The sequence below is a fragment of the Arvicanthis niloticus genome, chromosome 2 (assembly GCF_011762505.2).
Source record: "Arvicanthis niloticus isolate mArvNil1 chromosome 2, mArvNil1.pat.X, whole genome shotgun sequence".
NCBI lineage: Eukaryota > Metazoa > Chordata > Mammalia > Rodentia > Muridae > Arvicanthis > Arvicanthis niloticus.
The window spans coordinates 74113378-74130599 of record NC_047659.1 but is presented as its reverse complement, the minus strand read 5'-3'; the positions used below and the strand labels follow the sequence as shown (position 1 = coordinate 74130599).

General features: G+C 39.2%; 1 protein-coding gene across 2 annotated transcripts in view; it reads left to right on the top strand.

Moving 5' to 3' along the window:
• Iftap (intraflagellar transport associated protein) overlaps positions 1-17222 on the top strand; it is a 78366-nt gene that overhangs the window by 4832 nt on the left and 56312 nt on the right. For both annotated transcript variants that reach the window (XM_034495243.2, XM_076929328.1), the window contains exon 2: positions 13284-13435. In XM_034495243.2, the coding sequence (XP_034351134.1) occupies positions 13303-13435 (133 nt within the window). In that variant the 5' untranslated portion in view covers positions 13284-13302. The remainder of the gene's footprint in view (positions 1-13283; positions 13436-17222) is intronic.

Below are 17222 nucleotides of genomic sequence, written 5' to 3'. Positions count from 1 at the left end.
GTCCTCAGTCAGAGGCAGCATTGTAACTTTGTATGGATTTGTTAGCAGAACCACCTTTACAATTATAATAGTTGCGTAGGATTTCATTGAGCATAAACATTTACCAGAGCACCCTTTCTACTTTGTCGTTCAGTCAGCTTCCACAAACCTTAGATGACCACAGATAGTGACTAGCGGTAGGCAGATCTGGTAGGGTTTTTGATTCCATCACTCATATTAGGGATACCTTTTTGAGCTTCAATTTTCTTATCTCTAAAATAAGATCTGAGTGTTTCTGGGAAGACTTTTGTGTGGAAAAGAGGGTGTGCATAATAAATCTTGATTATGAGGGTGAGTGATGTTATAGGTATATTTGTATAAATGGCAACTTAATTTTATTTGAAAATGTTAGATCTGGTTTCAGATTGACATTCTTTTTTTTTTTTTTTTTTTTTTTTTTTTTTTTTTTTTATGCACGTGCAGCTCAGTTCCTTTGTTTATTCTTCTCATCTGAAAATGTTGGTCCATCTTTCAACTATCTTTTTGTTTGTCTGGAAAAGGACATTTGGTTGTTTTCCTGTTGTGTGACAGTTTTGATATCTGAAATCATAGCAATAGTAGCAACACTCATAAAACTGATGTTCTAGATGGTCCTACAGTTCTTACAAAACAGATTTCATTTAATATTATGAAATGAAATAAGTAGCTTATGTTGAGTGTTTTAGCCTTTAGATTGTAATAATAACATTAACTTTGCAGTTTTTACTTGTCTTTGGATAGGTTATCTATCTCTGGAGGTGACTGGAGACTAGTATAGTAATCCTCCCTGAGCCACGGTTTCACTTTCCTCGTATTTATCTCTGTTATGTTGAGGCAGAAGTATGGTCATCTGGGGTCTAAAGGTATTAAATGGAAAATCCCAGACAAAAGCCAATTATAAGTTTTAAACTGAAGGGTGCCCTGAATAGCACAATGAAGTCTTGTAGCTTTCTACTGCATCCTGCGTGGGACATAAATCATCCTTCTCACAGTGTGTTCACACAGTATAAGGTATCCTCCTGCTTTCACTCAGTAGCTTCTTTTGTTAACTGATCAAATGAAATGTCATTATAGTGATCCTGTTCAAGTAACCATTGCTTTGTTTAATAGTCACCCGAAGCAGAGGGGTGGTGAAACCAAAAATTTGGATATGACAGAGATAAACTATAAAGTGCTTCCTTTAAGCATAGTATGAAGAAGAGTTATGAAAGAGAGACAGAATGATCAGATTTATATAGACTTTAAAATAGTGAAGAGCTAGTTCTGTTTTACTGTGTGTGGGTTTTGTTTTTGTTTTTTCACTCTTACTTATAAGAGTGCCTAACTTATATATTAAACTGTATTGTAAATATAGATAGGAAAAGAGTCAGTGTAGGGTCTGATATACCTGCAGTTTCAGGAATCCATTGGAGGTTTTGGAACAGACCTTTTGCATTAGGGGAACTAGTGACTTAAATCTATGTTCATGCATGTGGGGGATTAGGGAAAAAGACCAAACAAACAAACAAACAAACCTTGCAAACCCAGGCCTTGCACTTAAGGAGCATATATTATAGTAGAGTAAAGCAGCCATGATTTTACATTTGTGTGTGTGTGTGTGCGCGCGCGTGTGCCCCAGGGATTGAACTCAGGTTGTCAGGCGTGTCAGCAAATGCCCTTCCTTGCTAAGCTATCTTTGCAGTCCAAGGCACCACTTTTGATTGCCAGTGAACACACTTTATGTTCTCACATTCATCTTTCCTTCAAAGTTCTTAGATGTCCATCAGGAAATCACAATTATAGGCTACTTAGCACATTTTAAAACCTTGAGGCAGAATCAGATTCCAACTCTTACTGTAATATATTGATTTATCCCTTTCTAAATCAAAAAGAGAGAACTAAAGAATACAAGTCAATATAATTACAGAATTAAAAATAGCTTTATTTTATGGGAGAGATAAAAGACTTAGTAATAGGATATACTGACTTTGTAATTGAGCAATAAAGAAAGCATAATTGGAAAAAAAAAGCTGGAAGACAGCTTCAAGCCCAGTGCCTTTGTTTCTCTATTTAAACTACATAAGGACAGGCAGTTAACTAACTTTCCAACTGTAGCACTTGTGGGGGTGGCAGGAGTGGGCTGGTGGGTTGGAGAAGGCAGAGGAGGAGCACCAGGTTGTGGACTCCCAACTTTGTTCCCTTTAAGCTGGTCCACCTTTGTTGTCTAAGTGGAGGAACAGCTTCATGATGGCATGGGAACAAGGCCAGTGGCATCTTCTCAGGGCACAGGGATAGGCGTGGCCCTTATGACTCACATAGTGGGGAGCTAATGCTTAGGGAAGCAATAGAAATAGGAGGAGGAAGGGAAGGTGACTTGTCCGGTGAATTGAGAATGTGGCCATGGCTGAAACTGACAAAAGAGAAACGAGGAAGGAAACGGAAAAGAAAAGGATGCTAACTACAGTTAGGGTGACAGGCTGTCAAGAGCAGGGCATGTCAGGTGATTTGTCACGTTTTTTATTAAAGCAATTAAGTAAAGCATCCTGAGCAGGGGGCTTGGTATTTTACTCTAAACGTTCCCCACTCTCTGATTCAATATGAGGCCATTGCTTTAAAATAAAGTGGCAAAAAGATGTCAGAGTTTTGTAGTGTGCTAGAAAAATATCATTAAAAAACTTTCCTTTTTAGAGAAAGAGGTGTTTGTGATCTTTTCTAGATAGAGACCGTGTTGGCAAAGGAAGTTTGTATGTATGCACAAGTGTGCTTAGTTGTGTCCATGGAGGCAAAACTGCAAATGGAAGCAATGCATTCTGTCTCAAGGCCCTTTTGTTATGCTACAGTCATAGGAGTCTAGAATTAAAAATAGCTGAGATGCATGTCTCAAAATCGTTTCTTTTAAGAGAATGCCAAGTGAAAAGGTCAATTTTATTTGCAAGACCTGGCATTTTGAATCACTTAGAAATATATTCCTGCAGGCTGTGTTGACTTTGTTCCTTGGTCTACAACTGCTCCTGACCAGCTGTGTGGGTTTTGTTTAAAGCTGATGTTGTGGTGTTGTAAAAGTGCTGTGCATTGTGCAGGTGGCTGGCAGCCCAAGAGGGGACAGCTTTAACTAAGCAGTGTGCCTCTGCAGGATTGTCATGCAATGCAGTCACAGTCAACAGGGCATTGCATACCATGTGAAGTGGGATTGTGTTCGAGCTGATACATCTCTTAAGACTGAAACACTGTACAGTTTTGGAGCTCTAAAGTTGTCTCAGATACCTCTGGATTAGAAGCTTTATCAGGGACGGTGAGAAAAAGGCTCACAGAAGCACCCCGTTATCTTCTGTTAAGTCACTAATACAGTTGATGACATTTCTGAGGCTAGGCTGTCATCTCCGAACATGATTGCTAAGTGTGTGAACTCTTCTTGGTAAATGGAGTGTCTAGAGGTCACAGGTGTGCTTGCAGTTTAGTCAAAAGTAAGGGTAGGGTGTTTATCTATGATTCCACATAGCTGTACCTTAAATACAAATTGAAAAAGGCATGGTAGTAAGAAGGCAACCCTCCTGACTTCCAGAACAGTTCCTGCAGGCAGAGTTAATCAGCTTTGTGTATAGTTATTCAGCTTTGTAAAACTAGGGAGCAGGTAGGGAGAGGAAATTTAAATGCTTAGTCATGTGCGTTTTCTTTGTTTTATGTTATTAATAACTGTAATTAAAAATACTTTATATTTAGTCGGACTGCCTCAGTTTCTTAACACTGAGGTTTTTAGGATGACTTCATTTGCTGGGAAGAAAACCATATTTTGGGGAGATAAAATTGATTTCATAAAATCTGCTGATGAGTAGAAAGGCTTAACGAATGGTTGCCTGAAGAAACGTTATTATAGTGGCTTGGGTGGATGAGCAGGAAAAGAGAGCAAACTTTCTAAGCAGAGAGTTTCTGCTTAAGCATGTAGTTTTACACATGAGTGTTTTCCTGCCGCCAAGGGTTCCTGCAGGGAGAAAGCCGTCAGCACGCTAGAGCCCCATGTCCTCAGTAGAAGTCCTACGGCTGCAGTTCCATCCCTAAGTCACTTTGGCTTTAATTGCCTTACCCTTCTTTTTGCACTTCTAAATTTTTAATTTTGAAATGTCCACAGGATAGATTTGTAAGTGGCTGCAGATAAGTGAACAGAGAAGTCCCATGAATCTTTTGGTCTAGCCTTCTGCAAAGTTAACATCTTGCATAACTAATATAAAATTTGAGAAGTTGATATTTGTGTGAACCACTAAATATATTTGGATTTCATCAGTTATGTGTACATCCATGTGTGTCATTTGTGCCTCAATTATATCATATTTAATTTTGCATAATCTTTTTCACATAGTGCTATTCAGCTCTACACAAGACTTATGACAATATTCATCCTTGTTCCCTCCTACACACCTACCCTAATAACATTAGTGTGTGCTCCATTTCTAAAATTATCCGTTTTACACATGTCACAAATGGAAGCACTCATACTTACCTTTTAATCTTGGCTTCCTTCACTCAGCTGATTTCTTTTGAAACCTAAGTTGCAGGAATCAACAACTTGTTTTCATCTTATTGCTTAGTAGTATCCCTTGGTGTGGATGTACCACAGTTTGGTTAGCCATTCACCAGTTAGAATATATTTGAGTGGCTTCCAGTGTTTGGTTGTTATGAATAAAGCTGCAGTGAGCATTAGTGTACAAGTGTGTGCATGAAAATACTTTTGTATTTTTCTGATAGTTATAATACCAACTATCTTCATGGTTTTCATTTGCCATTGTATCTTTTCTTTGTTGAAGTATCTATGTCTATCCCTTGCCTTTTGAAGTTGATGTAATGTTGAATTTCATGAGGGATTTGTGCATTCCAAATGTTGCTCTTTTGTTGAATATGTGATTTGTTAATATTTTCTTCCAGCTTTTTTTTTTTTTTTTTTTTTTTTTTGCATCTTGATAGGTCTTTGCAGAAGAATACTTTTTGATTTTAGTAAAGTTAGTCAGATTTTTCTCTTGCAAATCATGCTTTGGGTTTAAGTTTAAGAATTACTCTTTGCCTAGTCTTATGACCTGAAGATTTTCTATTTTTCCTGTTTTCTTTACAACATATACTATTTTGCCTTGATCTGTTATTATTTCTATTTCTTCCTTAATTTTTAGCATTTTTTTTTTTGCTCAATTTCATGGTACTGTAATTTAAAATCATCATGGAGTGCTTCTTTATAGTCATTCTTGTTAGCAAAGTGGACTGTTGTATAGAATAAGGAACTTTTAAGCCTCTTTAGGAAGGACCCAGGTGTTTGTTGAAGCTGTCATTGTGATATCTACACTAATGTGAAGCACTTAGTCAGCCCACACTTTTTAACTGCTGTGCAGTCTTAGAGTGGTAGTGCTTCTCTCTTCTTCATTTCCATAAACTGCTATGTTTGTCAAAGTGGGTAGTGGTTAGGATATACCTACTTCTAAGACTGGGGTCTGGAAGACAGTGCAGCTTTCTTTAGAAACTGTGGCCAACAGTAATTCCAAAGCCTTTCCTACTGCCCCCCCCCCAAATGCTTTCTTTAATATTCATTGCAGAGGGTTGCGCCTAGGGGATATGGGTCCAGATGCTTACACTCTCAGCTCTGGGTGTTAATGAAGCCTTCTCTGGCTTTCATGTGTGGAAAGGCATGTCACTTGAAGTTTGCAACTTGAAGTGTGGTGTATCCTTTGATGCTGGAGTTGTCTACTTTTATCTCATTCTGATGAAAGAACAGTAGAAGGCTGCAGGTTCTTTTCTATTCTATAAACTATGTTTTATTTTATATTTCTGCTCTTCTTTGTTCTCTTTTTATTTTCCTGGGTGTATTTACAGGTCTATAGATGTATAGGTCTATAGATTTATTGGTCACTAGAGTGTACGTATGTACTTTTTCCCTATGTGTATTGAATTTAAATGGGCTGGGTTGTAGCTTGAGGCATGATTATACTCATCCAACATTAGTTCTGTTGGTTTTTTGTTTGTTTGTTTTGTTTTATTCCTCCTGGGAGACAATCATGCATCAGAGTCAAGAAGAATTCCAAGTGGGAGGAGACTTTCGGCTGTACTGTACGGGTTAGAAGTCAGCCAATCACTTTCACTCTTCTTTAGTTTTCTGATCTGAACACATCATCACGTTTCATTTTCCTTCTCATACAGAAGTTGATGGCCAATCTCTCTCTCTCTCTCTGTCTCTCTCTCTCTCTCCTTCTCTGTCTCTTTCTCTCCCTGTTAGATTATAATGACACCATTTCTCCTTTTCCTTTCTTCTCTCTAAACCAGTTCATATGCCCCCATCCACCCTCCCTGAAATTCATGACCTCTTTTTAAAAAAATCACTAGTTCCATTCTTTTTTTATTTTGTTCCTGCTTGTTTCTTTGTCTTCATGATCATAAGCATCTCTTGATTGTTTACAACACGAGAACTGTGTATGACAGCTCTTCAGTGGCACCAGTTGATGAAACTCCAGGTGAACTTGCTTGCCCATATTTGTTCATGTTCATTCATCTGTACTAGATAAGCTCCAGGTGACAGTTAGCTCTGAGAATCCAGAATTCTTAACAACAAAACAAAACAAAAAAAACCCAAATAAAACAAAAAAAAAAAACCTTAAAAAAGTGTATATGTATGTCTGTCCTTGTGTAGGTATGTGTTTGTGATTTCAGTGCCCACAGAGGCCAGAAGAAAGTATTGGATCCCCTGGGATTGGAGTTACAGGCAGTTGTGAGCTGCCTCGAATATGGGAAATGAACTCAGATCCCCTGGAAGAGCAGTATGTGCTCTTAGCTGTTGAGCCACCTCTCCAGCCCCAAGAATCTGAATTTCTTCCTCTCTTCATGGTATGGCATAGAGGATGTTGGAAACTTAGGGAGAAAGTGCAGAGTTGCTGCAGGTCAGCCAAGGAGGCCACCTCTTCACCTGGTCTTTTCTACCTTAGGAACCAGTCATCATAACGTGATTCCAGTGCAGTCCAGTTTCTTGGCAACTAGACTGCTTATGCAAATATGAAAGGCCAGCCACCCTTTAAAGAACCAAGATTGATGGCTCTGTTTCCTTAGGCAAAGTAAATTACATTGCTGGTGTGTTCTCTCCTTCAGTGGTCCTTACTTCCCAAACCTGGAACACGCCGGTGGGCTCTGAGAAACCTGGTACAGCTTTTTAGACATTTTTCTTTTCAAGTTGCAGTGGGACACATGGTGGGTGGGTTTAAAAAAACAGTTTGCAGACATATGACTCTCTGTGTAGTTAAGAGATCAGGCAGTGCACTGAGAAGAAAAATTAGTTCATAGGGGCTTGTATCTTAATGCTTCCAACTCTTGTATCTTAATGCTTACAACTCTGGTCTCGGACACTTAGTTTTGTTTAGAGGAATTCATTACTCAAGGATCTGAAGATAGACACCTAAGGTGTGCTAAATGGGTGGTGACGATATCACACTCCACATTTCATTGTAGTATACATTTTAGTGCACACCACACCGCTTATATGATTGTTGACTTTATTACTTGATAATACACAACAGGACTTCTGGGAGGTGATGGGATCATTCCTCCCATCTCTTGAGCAGAGGGTAAGGAGAGAAACCAGTTTCTAACCACTTGGTTTCCAAGCATCATTGGTAGCCAGAGCAGAGCAGTCGGTATTTTGTCCTTTCCAAGGTTCAGATGGTGCAACTGTTGCTTATGATTTACCCATAGCTATTTATATGCCTTTACTTACCACTATGTTCTATGCTTTTCATGTTGTGCTCAAAGCATAAAACAAAACGAAGCCAAAAAAGAAGAAGAAGAAGAGAGAATCTCGTTCTAGGCAAGCCTCTCTTTCTCTTTTTTCTTTTAGAAAAATATTTCATGATAAAAGCATACTAGCAAGTGGGTGGTAAATGAAAAGCATGCTTCCGTCTAGAAAACCACTGGCATTTGCATAAACCACCAGAGTGTCTGGTAAAGGGTGATCTGCTTTGTCAGTCTCCGGAGATCTTTAACGTTGGGTTCCTAATGTTTTCTAGGTAAAGAAAAGTCTAAATTGGATGATGGGTATTTCTTAGATTCTTCAACTTTTGACTGTTTGTGAAAGTCTTTTAAAAAGCCAATAAATGCCTGGATTGTCACACACCGAGAAGACACGAGAAGCCTCAAAAGCCTCAAAGGAATTTTTACTCTGAACTGTATACAGCCTGTTAATTATTTGTCTTTGGTAGTACTGAGCTATATTGAGGGTAAATATTCAAAGCTTTGGAAAGGAACCCTAAGGGAAAGTCTGTGACTGTTTTTTTTTTTTTTTTTTTTTTTTTTTTTTTTTTTTTTTTTTTTTTTTTAACATAACTGTGAGAAGACATTTGCAGCAGGAGGAATAACCTGGCCATTCAGATGCACTGAGTAGACTGGCTGAATGCTTTGAGGAAGAGGTTGCTGCTATTATGTTGTGCTCCAGTTCTGAAGTAGACAGCTGTGGCTCTCCACAGCTTGTGTTTTCACACATGTCCTACTGATAGTGAAACAGTTGTCACTGACGAGGTTCTTTGTTGGTGTTTCATTCTCTATCAGCTTCAAGCATACCCTAATGAGCTTTACATTGCTGAAGCCTGGGCATCCGTACCGGTGAATGTGTTGTAAGTGATGACTTTTCAGGTATTCATTTTGAAGTACATGTAGCTTGAAACAGTGCCTTTGAAGTTGATACCTAAACTACTGTTTTCATTTGGTCCTCTAGTATCGTGCTTCATGTGGGATTGGGATGTACAAGGTAGTATCTTGTGGCTAGCATCAGTGCATTTAAAGCCAGAGTGGTCTCAGTAAAGGGGGTTCTCTGTCATCTTCTTCCTCATAATCACCAGAAAGGCTATGTTTATCAAGGTGGACACACATTTCATCTTCAGGGCCATCTTGTGAGCTTGATATAGCTTCATGGTTCCATAAAACCCATGTGGTCACCTGTGTTTCAGAATATTTTGGATTTTAGTAAGGTAGGAAGTACAAATGGCATGCATTGTCCAGACCTCCAGTTGGCTGGGAAGCCACCTCATATGCAAATTCATTAAGGAACATGTGGATAGTCACACTGGGTAGAAGAAATAGCGGCTGCAAATACTCTCATGTCAGCTCAGGTCAGGTTTGTCAGTAAATGAGTCTGAACAGCAGAAGAAAACACTCCACCCCAGCCCCACTTAGCATTTGATATTTAGAATTGAGGTTTAGGAAACAAAGCTGAGCCATTATAGAGCCCCTTTCTAGATAAGGGGAAACTAAGGTGCAGAGATTTGAGCTTTCCCAAATGTAGTATTCAAGGAGCAGAGCTGGGCTGTGGCTGTGTAGCTGTTTGAAACACTAGGCTAGATTTCTACTTCTAGTTCCAAAGAATGTCATAGATCTTGTTATGTCTAAAAAAAACCTATTCCTTAGCTCAAAAAATTAAATCTACTTGTAAGGAATAGCACATATTTTCCTGTTTTTATAAAAATGTCTATCTTCATAGACATTATAGCGAAAGATTTAGACATATATTCATAGACTCCTGAAAGAGCTTACAGTTGGAACTGGTGGGGTCAGAGGATAGTTAAGAACATCTTTAATGGTTTTCCCTTACACATTTTGGTGTGATTTGTATCTTAAAAGGATGGCCACTTCTATAGTAGAAGTGCATTTAAAAAGGAAAGTGGGTGAAGAAAGTTAATAGGTAACAGATTTTTATTCTCTTTTAAAATGAGAGATAATAACTCTTAAAAATATTTTTTATTATTTTTAAGTGTGTGTGTGTATGTGTGTGTGTGTGTGTGTGTGTGTGTGTGTGTGGTGTAGGTAGAGGCCAGAAGGATCAGCTGCTCCTGGAGCTGGATAAATAGGCAGTTGTATACATCCCGTTGTGGTACTGGAAATGAAACTCTGGTCCTCTGTAAGAACAGCATGTGATCTGTGGCACTTTTCCTAGCTCCATTTTTATTCTTGTTTCAGAAAAACATAAAGAAGCCTGGTGCTGTCTTTTCTTGCCATATAGTATGGTGACCCATATTCCCTTTTTATTATCTTGCCTGTATTACTGTGCTTTTGGTTATTCTTCTTCTTAATGTAGATAGTCAAGTTTCCCAAAGCTTTATCAAATAATATTTCATACAGAGTAAATGGAATTCTGTCAGGAGCCATCATAGGAGAAGCTAATAACTACCAGGTGATCTTCCTGAGATGAGTCTACCTTGAATTAAAATCCACGATGGATTTGCTCTGATAGGCAAGGCCCATGAAAAATTTGTTTTAAGAAAGATTCCTACTGTTAATATGCTTTTCCTATAATTATTAAACATATAAAATCACTAGGTATTAGCCTACCCCTTTGAGCAGATCTCTGTGGAACTATGAAGATGTACTATCTTGTAGTGATGGTATATAAACAAATAGATAATAATTCTATAGAATTCCTGATTTTATTCAAATAGTTTTAGAAAGAAAGTTTTTAGAGATGGTTTCAGTTGCTAGAAAGATGTAGTAAAATTAGAATCAAGAATAGAATGTGTTCACTCCTCAGAATAGTAAGTAAAGGCTGCATAATAAGAAATACAATGAGCTTTCATAATCACACTAAAAGGAGAAATAGACTTGGGACAATTTTGTGTTCAAGGAAAAACATTTAGGGCCAAGGATAAAGTCACGGGTGTATACTATGATATGACAAGGCCATGCAAAAACTGTTGCTTTGAATTTTTTTTAAAAAAGAACTATTTATTTATTTTATGCATATGAGTACACTATTGCTGTCTTTAGACACACCTGAAGAGGGCATCAGATCCTGTTACAGATGGTTGTGAGCCACCATGTGGTTGCTGGGAATTAAACTCAGGACCTCTGGAAGGGCAGTCAGTGCTCTTAACCACTGAGCCATCTCTCCAGTCTTGCTTTGAACTTTTAATGAGTTTATTATCATGAAACACTGTTATGGCCTGAGCTGCCCCACGCTTGGGGGCCAGAAATGTTGAGAACTCCTCTACCCCACATTTGGGGTCCAAAATGTCTCGGGCCACTCTGTCAGTATTGAAACCCGCACTGCCAAAAGCCTTGGGGGCTAAATTGTTAGAGCCCGCACTGCCTCAGGCTGCTCTGGTCCACGGGTCAGGGTTCAGCAAGAGAGAGAGTGAGGATGGACTGGAAGAATGGAGACCAGACAGAGTGTGATTCAATCCTGTTTATTCTTCAGTCTCTCTTTGTAGTCCAAGTCCCAAGTCTTGAATTCCTAGTCCCTAGTTCCTAGTCCCTAGTACCTCCAAGTTCCAAGTTACTTCTTCCAAGTGCTAAGTGCCTAATGTCTAATTCCAAGTTCTTCCTCCAAGTGCCAAGTGCCTAATACCGAATAGTAATTCTTCTGAGTTCTCTAGTCCAAGTGTCTTCTTCCTCAATGCCTAATTCCTACTCCAGGGTGTACTTTCTAACCTAATTCCTAGTTCCAAGTTGTACTCCCTTCAAGTTGTACTCTTGAGTGTCTAATGTCTACTTCCAAGCTCTTCCTCCAAGTGCCAAGACTCAAGTGCCTAATTCCTACTCCAAGTTGTACTGAGCTCTTCTGTCTGCCTCTCATCTTTTATATGTCTCACTTCTAAGCCACGCCTCTAAGTCATGCCTTTAAGTCACGCCTTAAGTCATGCCCTTAGGCCTTGTCTCTAAATCTGATCTCTAAGTTATGCCCTTAAGTCACACACCTTTAAGTCTCACACTCCCAAGGAAAGATCCTAGGAATCTAAACCAAGATGTTATCAGAGTGTGCTGAGTTGTTGTAGGCTATTGTAATCAAGTCTCTTATCTGGGTATATGGCTCAAGATGGCTGCAAGGATGATACGCCTTCTGTTGGCTCCCCACAAAACACTGCTTTGAAGTTAATGTCAACATCCTTCTGTAACTCATTTTATGTAACATTTTATCTCTGAGGTAATTTTCTAAGAACTTTTTGTCTAAGAAGGTATAAAAAGTTCAGGGAAAAGAAATAAAGTTGTTGGTTGAATGGTTTGGCTTGGGGAGCTTTGCCCTATCTACCAGTACATCCATTCAAATGTATATGTCTATTAGTCTATATGTTTGTGTATAGGTATATGTGTATGAATGTACGCATGCATGAATACTTGTGGAGTTGATTGTAACAGATGGTCAGGCCTGGCCAGAGTGTAGGTGTATGAATGTTTGAATGTGTATGAGTCTGTGCATATTTGCCTGTCCAAAGCATCTTAATTTTTTTCTTTCCTTCTTTGGTTCAAAAATTGTTAACCAGCCAGGCCAGCAAAGGGCTTCTGGCTCCCTGGCCAGAAAAAGGAGTACTAGCAATAAATTCTTTCACTTAATTCCCTGATGCTAAACAGTATGTGTTAATTGACAGATATTAGCACTTATTAAAGCACAAGTAATAAAGAGTTATGTTTTTAATGAAGCACAGTACAGTAAGAAGGGTTAAGTTTCCTTAGCACTTATTTAAACATAAAGAGTTAAATAAAGCACAGAGAGTTATAATGTTTAATAAAGCACAGAGTTAAAGAGAAAAGAAGCCAGAAGTAACTTCCGAGAAATAGAATGTGAAGACTGAGATGGTTCAGTGTGACTTTGTTCAAGTACCTGAAAGGGTGTCAGGTACTAGAGGGATTAAAATTCAACCATTCTCGCTGTCTCAGAGGACATTTGGGATAGGTTAGGGAGACAGATTTTGGCTCATTTTTAGGTGTTTTTAGTAGAGCAGCCAATAGCTTCTTTGGAATAGCAGATTTCGCAGATCTGGGTGTGCTAAGATACAGGCAGGGCCACTTCTTGCTAACCAGGTACTGGTGTGGTTACAGTAGATGGAGGGAAGTACTGAATACTGTTTTAAGGGATTGGATCCAGGGCTTGGACAGGCACATTCAGCTCTGTGAACTTGCCTGGCATTGTGAAAGCTAAACTGAAGCACTCTTTGTTGGCCCTTTCTCCATAGCAGCTCCCATTGCCTTTGCCACTGTATGGGGTGGTGGTTAGCAGGTGTCCTTTGAGATTCTCCTCACATTAGAAGAATTTTAGTTTTGAGTCAAATTACATGAAATTATTCTTGTGTCTTAATCATATAAATGAGAAAACTGAAATCCAAACCAAATTAGGTACTGTTACCAGTTCAGCATTACAAGATGCTGAAGCTTCTACCTCTGATGCTGGAGTCTGCTGCTCCAGCAGCTATCTTCACCTATCTTTTGGGCCCTGAATTTCTCTACCCGCCCTCCATAGTTGCTGAAGCTGCCTTACTCTCTAGTTTCTGCTTTTATTTGTCTTGCAGAGTGGCCTCGTGAATTGGAATGCCTGCTCAAATACCGAGAACAGAGATAATGGATGAAGATCAATTAATGAAAGAAGTCTTGGATAAGTTTGTCAACTGTCATGAGCAAACCTATGAAGAATTTCTGAGCACTTTTACTCATCTTTCAAAAGGTAAACCATTGAATTAAAATTTTTACAGCAACAGATAACTTTTTAAGTCTGTGCCTTTGTTATCTTTTCAGAAGACTCATGAATATTCATTAAACTCTTCAGAGCAAATAATTCTTACTAGAGAATTTGTGACTAATAGGTATAAACACCTATGCCTTTATCTATTCAAGAGTTTTGCTGCAGAGTCAGAGACATTGGATAATTACAGATGAGCCGAGGAATTATTTAGCTATTCACTTCATTTTATTTTTTTAATGCAGAACAGAGGTTGTTTAAAAGCACATTTTAAACTAAGACACTCTACACATCTGGATTTTGAAGTGATCCTTTACCAGCTATTTGACTCTGGTAGGTAGTTACCAGAAAGTGGTACTAAATCGTGGCACCTCACTGAAAGGGTGTTAAAGACTCAGTTATACACTGCATAACTGAGCATAGTGGTTACACATTGTGTGTGGTTACTATTGCTATGATGATGTAGATACTGATGATGATAATGGTGTTGAAGTTGCTGTAGACAGGAAACATCCCTTTATCCTGAGGTGATAACCTAAAGCCTGAAGTCTAAAATCAAACTGTGTTTCATTATGTGGTTGCTCATTCTATGTAGAGTTGGTTTTTAATTGAACCAGCACTTAAATGCTCAGTGATTTTATGAAAAAATTGATTCTATTTTTTTTTAAGTCACCTGAAAAGATTTGGTGTCTGTGATTTTCCTCACAGTGTTAGATGGAGTTCAGGACCCCTGCCTTGGAGTGCCTTATCTGAAAGTGTGTGTATACCTGGTTCACTCTTGAGTGCTGGAGCTGTGTCCATTTTAGGTTCTGTTTTCAGGTGTTTTGACTTGCTTTCAATGCTGGCCCTTTCTGGCCTGTTAGTACACATTTTGAATGCATGTGACATCACTGAGCCTCCATGCAGTTGCACATTAGATTCCTTTGACGGTCATGTGGACACTTGTTTCAGAGCCCCCTCTGAAGCTCAGCTGGTGCCAAGGAGCCAGCATTTTGTGAAAGCGCCTCGGGTAATTTCAATGTGTATCCGAAGTTGAGAATAGGGAGTTTCTTATATGGAAGGCCGTGGCCTTTGTAATAAAACTGGGCTGATTTGAGGTCATGACTTGTGTTTTAAATTATTGAAAGGTAAGGTAATTCTAAGAAGGAAGGAAAATGGACTTTTACATGTTTGCTTGATTATTCAAAGTATGAATAATCCTAATTTGAAAATCTGAAACCTGAGATTCTTCAAAATTCATGATTCCACAGGTAGAAAAGTCCACATCTGATCTCATGTGTTGCTATACTAAAATATTCATGCATTGAAAATACTGTATGGAATTACCTCCACACTAAAGTATATAAATCATAAATGAATTTTAACTTTTAACTTGGGTCCTTTTACCCTCCCAATCAATCAAAATCAATCTCTCTCTCTCTCTCTTCTCACGCACACACACACACACGTCAAATCTGAAGAAGTCCAAAATTTGAAGCCCTTTCAGTGGAGAGCGGCTGAACCATGTAGATGTGCAAGGCCTGAGCTACTGCTGAAGGCCGTGCTCATGTGCAAGGCCTGTGCAAGGCCTGAGGCTGTGTTGATGTCTGTGATCTATGTTGCCACCAGGGGACCATGTCTGAGTCCATGATCCTGCTGCAGCCTTGGTATCCAGAGACCATGCTGAAGTACACAGCATGTGCTGACACCAGAGGCCAGGTAGATGACTGTGGTCATTGTGCTAGCAATCACGTGGAAGTCCGTGAACTATGCTCCTGCTGACTATAAAGGACTTGGAAACTTTTTTTGCAGTAGTATTGCTGACTGCAGACTCACAGTAGAAAGAGACATAGATCTGCCCACCACACACAAAGTAACATGCTAGACAGGAAGCCACTGAAGATAACTCTTAACCAGTCGTGGTAGGGATGCTGAAGTAGCTCAGCACAGTGGACAGACAGCCTCTGGTTGGGGAGAGGGGATGGGGAAGTGTTGAGGCCCACATTCTGCCTCAACACTTTGCCTCAACACTTTTGGGGCTAAGTGCTCTGGTCAAGAGAGAGTGTGGCTCTTGGGGCAAGAGACTCGAAGAATGGAGACAAGACAGGGTGTGATTCAGTCTCTCTTCTATTTTCTCAAGTCTCCCCTATTGAAGGGAATTCTGAGGTATTTATATACACAAGCAGGAGAACACAGGTGAAAACATTTTACCACGTGCACCATACAGCTGAGGTCACTAAACAGCAAAACAAGCTATGTGGGATAAACAATATATTTATCAGAGTGTGCTTCAGCTGTTGTAGGCTTTTGACAACCAAGTCTTTCATCAGGGTATATGGTTCCAGATGGCTGCAAAGTTGATCTAGCTGCTTTCTACTAAAGTCGGCTCCCAACAGGTCCCCCTTTTTAAATTTTTTTCAAAAGGGAAGGCTGGGAAAACTTATGGAAACCGTGCCTGTCCTAGGTTGGAACAAAGGACCCCAGCCTCACTTAAGATGGTGAGGCCTCCCTTATTTTAGGGGCAAGGGTCTCGATATGCTCTCTTACCCGTCATTGGCTAACCAGCTTAGCACGCAAGTTAGGGGTTAATCCTCATCAGTCTTGATGACAGAGGTTTCAGAGTCCCCTACTTCCAGCCTGTAATAGCGGACCTGTATGGGTTTCATTTGTTATCTGTTGCCGTACCAAAGCCATCAGTTTGTTGAACAGCATGAACCCGAAAGACAAGAGACTTAATATCTAAACCGTTGATATAAAAGCAACACTCTTTAAGGCAACACACAACTTCCCCTGTTGGAGAAGTGAAAGGTCTAAGCCTTGTACCCACAAATTTATACCAATGAAATCCTTGAATTTTGCATCAGCTTAGTAACAATTATACAGATAAAGACAGCCTAATATTAACCACCTCAGTCCCCAAGTCCAGGGAATTGGGGCGCCGACTCTTCATTAACTTCTTCAAGCTGAACATGGGTGTTGACTTTTAGAAGAGGAATGAGGGGAAGGGTAAATTGATAAGCATCTGAAGTCTGTCTTAACTGCATCCAGCTGGAAGTCCAGGGCATCAGTGAACATGCAGGTGATAAGATGATTCATTTACCAAGGCTGTGTATTCTGTAATATACAAATCTCAAAACAAATTTTAGTATCAAGATAATTATATTGATTCTCTGAAATCTAGTGTTCTGGAGGCCTACCTCTGTCATGTCTGATCCATATAATTCTGGAAGACATAACTACTACCTTAATGACCTCATCAGAAAACTCATAGAAAAACCTTTTTTTCCAAATTAGCCTTTCCTTAAGCCAGTAACCAGAAAAACCTTTACATTGAGTTTTTATCCAGAAAAATACAACTATATAACTCAGAATCACACCCATTTTGAAAGTTAAATCAATTAACATTATCATTCTGCTTAGCTCTCTGTCTAAAGCAGCCTTCTATTTATTCCTCGCATCTTTAAAGCCTTTTTCATCTGTTTTTACTCACTTATTTCTTGCCCCATTTTCGTTACTATAACCTTTATTTATTTATCTGTTTGGCTCTCTTGACTCAGAGCAGCCTGCAATTTACTCCTTGCATCTTTAAAACTTTTTTCATCTGTTTCTGCTTATTTTTTTTCTTGCCCTGTTTTTGTTACTCTAACCTTTATCTATCTGTTTGGCTCTCTTGACTCAGAGCAGCCTGCAATTTACTCCTTGCATCTTTAAATCCTTTTTCATCTGTTTCTATTTACTTATTTCTTCCCCCGTTTTTGTTACTATGCAATCACCTTTGTTTCACTTCCGAATT